The sequence below is a fragment of the Amblyraja radiata genome, chromosome 4 (genome assembly GCF_010909765.2).
Source record: "Amblyraja radiata isolate CabotCenter1 chromosome 4, sAmbRad1.1.pri, whole genome shotgun sequence".
Lineage (NCBI taxonomy): Eukaryota > Metazoa > Chordata > Chondrichthyes > Rajiformes > Rajidae > Amblyraja > Amblyraja radiata.
In genome coordinates this window covers 74176073-74185571 of record NC_045959.1, presented here as the reverse complement: position 1 = coordinate 74185571, position 9499 = coordinate 74176073, and the positions used below count along the sequence as shown (strand labels likewise).

The 9499-nt window shown below is 45.0% G+C and overlaps 1 protein-coding gene across 2 annotated transcripts in view; it reads right to left on the bottom strand.

The window, feature by feature from the left end:
- Positions 1-1857: 1857 nt before the first annotated feature.
- The window catches only part of tgs1 (trimethylguanosine synthase 1), a 65218-nt gene continuing 57576 nt past the window's right edge, over positions 1858-9499 (bottom strand). For both annotated transcript variants that reach the window (XM_033019740.1, XM_033019739.1), the window contains exon 13: positions 1858-2020. In XM_033019740.1, the coding sequence (XP_032875631.1) occupies positions 1910-2020 (111 nt within the window). In that variant the 3' untranslated portion in view covers positions 1858-1909. The remainder of the gene's footprint in view (positions 2021-9499) is intronic.

The following is a 9499-nucleotide window of genomic DNA, read 5'->3' as shown; positions in this document are numbered from 1 at the left end:
GACCAATCGCTGACAAGTCCCGCCCCCGGCAAAGTCATGTCCGTTACTTGACTTTTTTGTTGAGCGGCATTCGGTTCGTTGGCTTGTAGGCAACGCCGCCTTTCGGGTAGGTGGCTTTTCGGCAGAGCAGCCATTCGGTGAGTTTGCTTTTAGGCGACGCAGCCTTTCGGTTAGTTGGCTTTTAGGCGTCCCACCCTTTCGGTTATTTGGCGTTTCGGCTTCGTACACATTTGGTTATTTGGCGTTTCGACTTTGTTTCCATTCGGTTATTTGGCTTCCACTTCTTTGCTTCGGTTTCTCGTCCGTCGGCGCCACGTCTGGGTATCTATAAAAAGAGAAGCAATTACTTAATAAACACACATGGATGGCAAAGAGCATGAATATATTGTTGGCAATTGAAATGAAAGAAAGCACAAGAACAAAATGAAGAAAATAACTATGCCTTTTAAATTGAGGAAAAAGTAGACAGTGGTAGAAGAGAAAGACATGTTTTGGTCATGAGCTACTGGGAAATAAGGCACAAGGTAATTGAGAGAAAATGAAAGTGAGAGAAATGGCAGGATAGAATAGAATAGAATAGAATAGCCTTTTATTGTCATCCAGACCGAAGTCTGAACGAAATTTAAGCAGTCATACATATAATACAATACAATAAAAAACAACAATAAACACATATTAACATCCACCACAGTGAGTCCACCCAACATCTCCTCACTGTGATGGAGGCAAAAGTCTTAGGGCTGCAGTCTCTTCCCTCCTCTTCTCCTTCTGCGCTGAGGCGATACCCCCCGGGCGATGTTAAAACCTGTCCTCGCGGCTCAAACACCGCGGCCCGGGGTAGTCGAAGCTGCCGCTCACCAGACCTGCTGACGCAGCCGCTGGCCCGCGGCCGAACCCCCGGTCTCAGGCCACCGCCACCAGAACTGCCGTCCCAGCCCCCGGAGCATCGTTCCAGCCCCGAGCCGGATCGCCCTCACGTGAGTACTGCCACCGTCTCAGCCTCGCGCCAGGCCGCCGCTCCTCCCTCGCGCCAGGCCGCCCCGACCGGGCACCGCTCCTCCCTCAGGCTGGGCCGCCCCGACCGGGCACCGCTCCTCCCTCAGGCTGGGCCGCCCCGACTGGGCGCCGCTCCTCCCTCAGGCTGGGCCGCCCCGACCGGGCGCCGCTCCTCCCTCAGGCCGGGAACGCCGTACCTCCCCGAGCTCGGCTACTCCGACGGGAGCACCGTTCCTTCCTCGGGCCGGCCGTCACAGCCCCTCACGGAAGCCCTGTTCCAGCCCCGAGCCGGGCCGTCCTCACGGGAGCGAGCTCAGTGCGAGTCCTGGCGGGCTCTGCCTCCTGAGCCTCGAGGTCGCCAGCTCCGCCATTAGGCCTCAGCGCAGACGGAGGCAGAGAAGGGGAATACGACAAAAAAGTCGCATTCCCCCGCAGGGAGAGACAGCAAGCCCCGTTTCAACCCCCCCCCCCCCAAAACACAAACTAAAAACCAAAACTAGACTAACCAAAACGAAAATAAACAACCCAAAAAACACAAAACAAACAGGACTGCCGGAGAGCCGCTGCAGCCAGAGCCGCGCCGCCACTAGGACTAGAAGATTAGTATATACGTAGTAAATGAATTGGTATGCCATATCTTTCTTTATTTCCTCCCTTATCATAGGCCTGGATATCATTTTTCAATCATCTCTGGTTACAGGAAAGATGACTGTACATTTGAGATGTCAATATGCCATCATTCTTCAGAAAGGTTGAATTAATCAGTTACAAGACAGTCAGCCTAACCCAGTGATTGTGAAAATTACTAGAAAAACATTGGGAGATGGAACAGTTGATCACTGCAATTAATATTCCACACCATTAAATGAAAGGGCTTTATTAGATTTTTTAATAAAAATCACAAAACCTTGATCTATTCATCTCTAATTAAGTCACCAAAATACGCAGTGATGGTCTTCAGTTTGTTATTCAGAAAATTCTGTTCAATTTCCACTCGTCCTCCTGGTCCAGCTAAGGATGCCACCTGCAATAATAAACAATCAAATAAGCAGAAGTGACATTAAAAAGGTTCCCTAAAGTTCCAATGTATTGCGGCAATTGCATCAGAAGATAGAACTCCTCAAATTTTTATTTCAGTTATTTGCCTCCCAAGTTTCAATCAATTAATTCAGCATTTATTTCAAATTGTAGTAATGGCTAAATAACAGAAAGAAACTGAGATCAAAATGCAACATGTTGCCAATCAAACAAATCATCCTCAAGATTCGATAATCTGTATAAAATTGCAGCTCCAACACACGATCTTTTCCTGGGAAAACCCCTTTTGGTTGGTATAAACACAAAGTGCTGGAGGAACTCAGTGGGTCAGGCTGAGGATGGAATGGACAGATGTCATTTCAATAGACAATAGGTGCAGGAGAAGGCCATTCGGCACTTCGAGCCAGCACCACCATTCAATGTGATCATGGCTGATCATCCCCATTCAGTACCCCATTATGCCTTCTCCCCATATCCCGATTCCGCTATTTTTAAGAGCCCTATTTAGCTCTCTCTTGAAAGCATTAAGAAAACCTGCCTCCACCGCCCTCTGAGGCAGAGAATTCCAGACTCACCACTCTCTGTGAGAAAATTTGTTTCCTCGTCTCCGTTTTAAATAGCTTACTCCTTATTCTTAAACTGTGGCCCCTGGTTCTGGACCCCCCCCAACATCGGGAACATGTTTCCTGCCTCTAGCGTGTCCAAACCCTTAACAATCTTATATGTTTCAATAAGATCCTCTCTCATCCTTCTAAACTCCAGAGTGTACAAGCCCAGCTGCTCCATTCTCTCAGCATATGACAGTCCCGCCATCCCGGGAATTAACCTTGTAAACCTACGCTGCACTCCCTCAATAGCAAGAATGTCCTTTCTCAAATTAGGGGACCAAAACTGCGCGCAATACTCTAGGTGTGGTCTCACTAGGGGTCTGTACAAAATGCAGAAGGACCTCTTTGATCCTATATGCAATTGCTCGTTATAAAGGCCAACATGCCATTCACTTTCTTCATTGCCTGCTGTACCTGCATGCTTACTTTCATAGACTGATGAACAAGGACCCCCAGATCCCATTGTACTTCCCCTTTTCCCAACTTTATGCCATTTAGATAGTAATCTGCCTTCCTGTTTTTGCTACCAAAGTGGATCACCTCGCATTTATCCGCATTAAACGTCATCTGCCATGCATCTGCCCACTCCCCCAACCTGTCCAAGTCACCCTGCATTCTCATAGCATTCTCCTCACAGTTCACCCTCCTCAGACAGGAAGTCTATGCAAAGGGTAGTGAGGGGAGCAGAGAGGATCATTGGCGTCTCCCTACCCTCGGTACAAGAACTGTTCCAGAGCCGCTGTCTGAAAAAAGCTCTGAGAATAGCTAAGGACAAACTGCACCCCCTCCACACACACCTGGATCTCCTGCCATCAGGCAAGAGATACCGTAGCATAAAAGCCCGGACTACCAGACTGCTAAACAGCTTCCTGCCACAGGCTGTGAGGCTGCTAAACAGTCACTCTGTACTCACAGTCACCTGATTCTGCGGCTTTGCACTGACATTTTAATAACTCTGGCACTGGCCACTCAAATCAGCTGCCCTGGACATTTTAATGATTGTTTTTACTGTATTTTAATGTTGCTGTTTTACCTGCTTTTAACTATTTATACTGTTTCATCAGGGACTGGATTGTTTTTACTGTTATTATGTGTGAAATGTTTTAAGTTTCATGTGCGATGCTCCGGTATTCCCTGGGAAACGTCTTCTCATTTTGCATTGTACAACGGTTGCTTTGCAAGATGACAATAAAGGTTGGTTGATTGATTGATTGATTCACACTGCCACTCAGCTTTGTGTCATCTGCAAATTTGATGACCCGACCCAACCCCAATGTCGTCTTCTCCAATTGAGAACTTATTTTGGCCAAAGTATACTTTATTCACAATATACATTGTAAATTTGAATTGGGTCATATTATCTTCATTTTCTGTATCAAGAAATTCAACACATTTCATTACATATTGTCAATGCCACTGATGTTTCATCCTCAAACACTGCAACGGTGAAAAGATGTTACACAGGATTTAAAATTTTACTGTTCAATGATGGCAGGATCCAACGCTGTGGTCCTTCCCGAGAATTACCATGAGGTTGTGACACAGTCGCAGCATTGAGGTGCTGCCTTACAGCGCCAGACACCTGGGTTCGATCCTGACTACGGGTGCAGTCTGTATGGAGTTTGTACGTTCTCCCTGTGACCGCACAAGTTTTCTCCCGGTGCTCTGGTTTCCTCCCACATTCCAAAGACATACAGGTTTGTAGGATAATTGGTTTCTGTATATTGTCACTAGTGTGTAGGACAGAGCTATTGTATGGGTGATTGATGGTCGGCACAGACTCTTGGTTCTTGGTTTCTTGGTCCTCCAAAATATTCCAAATGGAATTTAAACTGGAGGTTTTACCTCATGGTGGTACCCCTTCTCCCCCCTCCCCCACACCTCTCTCCCCCACCCCTCTCTCCTTCCCCTCCCCCACCCCTCTCTCCTCCCCCTCTCCCTCTCCTCACCCCTCTCTCTCCTCCTCCCACCCACTTCCCTCTCTACCCCACCCCCTTCCCTCTCTCCCTCCGCCCCCTTCCACTCTGTGCCTCTTCCACCTCTCCCCCTACCCCTCCCTCCCCACTCTTCCACTTCTCTCCCACTTATCCCACCCCTCTCCCTCTCCCACCCCTCTCTCCCCCTCCCTCACCCCCCACCCCTTCCCCTCTGTCCCTCTTCCACCACTCCCCCTACCCCTCTACACCTCCCTCCCTACCCACTCTTCCACTTCTCTCCCCCTCCCACTCTCTCCCCCCACCCCTCTCCCCCTCCCTCCACACTCTTCCCCCTCCCTCCCCTACCCCATCTCCCTCCTCCCCTCCCTCCCCCATCCCTCGATGGGCTGAAAGGCCTATTTCCACGCTGTATCTCTAAATTAAAACTAAAATTGGCCTTTTAAGCTTCAAACAGCTTTCAAGCTATCAATATAAGATTAAAAATGTGCAAGCAAATCTGCTTTTAAAATACACATTATATTAGGGATAACTAAGGTATGAAATGTAAAAAGTGATTGAGATAATGTTTATTCCTGCAAATTTTGCCGTGACTTGATAAGCACAACAGGGGAATTCTTCCATCACCCGAGTTTCAGCTCAACCTTGCCCTGTTCACAAATTGTTGGGGGAGAAGTAGGAGGGACAAAAAGGCATCAAACCTCTAACTCATGAAGGAATGCAAATATACGATAAAAAGAGGCTAAACCAAGGGATACTCAAACACTCTTCAATAATGAAACAGATGATAATCGCAATTAACCACTTTGTAAGCGTTGTCATAAATTGTAACTATTTGCTTTTCTCAGGAACTTAAGCTCTATCATACAGTATTAAAATATTCATATTTAGAATAAATTCAATTCTTCTTTGGCAGCCCCCTCGGGATCAAGGAAGACTTGTTTTGAGGGTAATGAGACCAATGTGGAAATGGAGGGTGGCACAGTAGTGCGACGGTAGAGTTGCTGCCTTACAGCACCAGAAACCCTGGTTCGATCCTGACTACGGGTTCTATCTGTAGGGAGTTTGTACGCAATCCTTGTGATCGCGTGGATTTTCTCCGGATGCTCCGGTTTCTTCCCACACTACAAAGACATACAGAGTCTAATGATTTCTCCATAGAGGTGGTAGCAGGCAGCTGATGGGGTTGGAAGATCACAGAACTTCAAAACCCCATTTGTTTAACTTATTGGCACTTCATATCATACAAGCACATTTACCAAGCAGTTCACTAATTAAAAGGTAGACAAAAATGCTGGAAAAAATCAGTGGGTGAGGCAGCATCTATGGAGCGCAGGAATAGGTGACGTTTTGGGTCGAGACCCTTCTTCAGACCAACATCTGCAGTTCTTTCTTAAACAGTTCACTAATTAATGTACTTTATATTTTTAAAATGGAGTGCTTTTTAAAAAATGCATGTGCACATCTAGTTTTCGATCGCCAAACAGTTTTCATCATTAAATGCCATCTCTGTACATGGGTCCATGCACCCTACTTGGCCATATATTGAGGAAGCTGTATAGGTCTCCATTACAAAATCTTGCATGTGCTTTTGAAATAATAAATTTGAGAATTATACCACTGACATTTTGTTGTAGATTATTAATAAAAGCAGGAACAAAATAGAGCTAAGAGAAATATAGCTGTGATTAAATGTTTGCTTAATACTTTTAGTCATTTCTTTAATTCATAAGATAGACAAAAAAAAAGCTGAGGTAACTAACCGGTTAGACAGCATCTTTGGGGAAAAGGAACAGATGAGGGGTCGTTTGGGGTCGAGACCCATCTTGACCCAAAACGTCACCTGTTCCTTTTCTCCAGAGATGCTGTGTGACCCGTTGAGTTATTCCAGCTTTTGTGTCTCTCTTCAGTTTAAGCCAGCATCTGCAGTTCCTTCCCACACTCTTTAATTCATAATATTGACTTAGTTATTAAGAAGAGCTGCAGATGAAAGATGTAATTGACAGCATAGTGATGCAGTTGCCTTCACTGCTGCATTACAGCTGAGGGATCCAGGTTTGTTCCTGATTTTGAGTGCTATCTGTGATTCTCAGATCCTCACAGGGCTGCTGAGCTGGAAAGTTAATTGTTACTTCAAATTATCCTCCAGTGCAAGTTCATGGCACAACGAGTCAAACAGAAGATAATAGTTTGTGAGAGAATAAATAGATTGCAGGAGCACAAAGATAGGTGGAATAGCTTCCTCCTGTGCCAAATAATACAAGACGAGTGAATACATTTTTTTCTGCTATTTGAGACCCATTAGATGTTGATATCCAAGAAGAATGTTTTTCATTGGAGATTGCTTGTTAGCATTATTAGCATAATGCTTGTTAGCATTAACAAGCAAGATGTTTTAATTGCATTCCACATTAATTTGAAATGTTATATTTCAAACTTACTTTGCAATTTTTAATTGCCTCAGCCACGAGATAATTTCGGAGAATAATGACTGTATTACTTTGGAAAATCATGGGGCCTCCAGCAGCAGTGGGGCATAATCATATCAAGTAAACAGAATTATAATAAGCTTTGAATATAATTATCAAAAAGAATGAGAAGATTTATTTGTAACAAAAAATAATGTACTCAGAGCAATTTGTGGAGTGGGAAAAAAAGGATTTGACTTTTCCAGTTACCAGATCGGAAAAAAAGCTCAATCTGAAATGTTAATTCAGTTATCTCTTACAACAGATGTTATCTGACCTACTGTTATTCCAGCAATTTTTTTGAAAAATCCATGGCGGAAATGTTGTTTTCAAGGAGTTTGCCAAAAATGCATTTTTATATTGTTGACAGCTGGGTGCTTGTGTTTACATGGAGGAAGTTTGTTATGACTATCGGAAACCTATACGAGAGGGGCGCATCGAGTGTTTGGACTCGGGAATACTATGAGGTGTAATGGAACAGAGACAATATATTTTTTGAGCTATCTAATACAATGTACATTAGTCTGTCTTTACTACATATATATATATCACCACACAGATTATGCATGCTGCACATTCTTTATGTAGTCCAGTCCAGATCTTCATCCCTACCCTGGACACCGGTCTTGTTAAGTTAATAATGCATCACTATCTCTCTTTAGATTTGATGCAGACCACGGGGATGAAAGCATATCACGTTCCCTCCGCTTGTACTGCAATAAAGACTATGCATTATAACCGCTGTATGTGGGTCTGATTATTCAACACACAACTTGTGGAGTATTCGTATATTATATCATCCTGGGTAAATCAAAAGGGTAACAACTCTTTTTTGAGAAGCAGTGTGTGAAGATGAATGTGTAGAGAGGTTAGAAGTTACATAAATTAATGTACAGGATTACATGTACAGAAGGATATCAACAGTAAGACAACACGAGATGACATCAAAAGTAATGCACCATTGTATGCAAGCTCACCAGTGTGGCTTTTCTATTCTTTTATTATAGCCATGTAATAACAGTACTTGTCAGAATGGTTCCATACCTTAAAACCACTGGAGGCACTTTTTTGTTAATTAATGTGGACAATTATAAACACTTAATCCATCAGAATGCTGGTTGTTCCCAGACCAAGGTCAACACTAATGATTTAAAAAAATGAAGGCAGTCTGAGGAGTAATCTAGCAATGAAAACAAATGCAAGTATTTCATGCTACTCGTATCTAGAGTTCTCAACAAAGTCTCAAAGGCAGAAATCTGATGGAGAATTCAAATGATCCAAATTAAATTAACCAAACAAAATTGGACAAATATTTTCATAACCATCATGTCCCCATTGCGAATTATACAAAATTGTTAAATGCTATATTTACCCAGGACTTGCTCTTTCTGTATGTGTGAAAAGAAACAATAATAAAACACAAACATGATCTTTAAATACTTCGCAGTATGCTCAAAAAGAAAAGGTGCAATCACAAATGACCACCACCTTATATCAAGAAATGTGAAACAATGAGAAATGGAGAAACCTTAAAGATATAAACACAAGAAAAATAAGCAAACTTGATTACCAATTTTCAGACCAAAATCAAAAGATAAATTTGCAATAGCTACATGGAATAAAAAGAAAGTTGGCTAACACACTGACTAGAGAATGTAGCACTGAAAAACTGTTCACCCAGGCCAGTGAGCCTGGAGATGAAGTCGGGGCCTGGACTGGAGACTGCGGCGGCCGAACTGATGGCTGCAGTCTACAGCCAGGGCCAGGCTGAGAACGAGAACCAAGCCGAGTTCTACCCCAATCAACTTGACAGAGCTTGAGAGGATCTGCAGAGAACTCAATCTTGAGATTGGCGCTACTCTACGACCTGGGTAGGTGCTGCAGCAGGGAATGGGAGTGAGGGGTGGAAGATGAGGGAACTGAGGAGGGAGATGGGGTGGGGTCTCTACCTCCCTCCCTCTCTGCCCCTCTCCCTCTCTACTCCCCTCCCTCTTTACTCCCTCCCCTCCGTCTCTCCCCCTCCCCCTCCGTCTCTACGCCCTCCCCTCCCCCTCTACCCTCTCACTCTCTACCCCCTCCCCCCTCTCTGCCTCCCCTCCCTCTCTTTCCCCCCCCTCCCTCTCTGCCCCCCCTTCCTCTCTAGGGAGTGGTGAGTATTGGGACCAAAGGGTGAGTGGCATGCCCCCCACCCCTCACTCTCTACCCCTCCCTCTCCCTCTCTACCTCCTCCCTCTCTCTCTCTAACCCCCATCCCTCTCCCTCTCTAGCCGCACCTGTGCAGTTGGGGGCTATGCGTGAGTGGATAGGGCGGGGGATGGGGGAAAAGGAGCGAATGAATAATATTAATATAATATCAAGATGGGGGGGGGCGTTAGTGTGTGTGTGTGAGATACCGCAGGCCCCCCCCCACATTGAGGAGACGGGACCCAATGGGTCCCACTTGGTCTAGTGACTA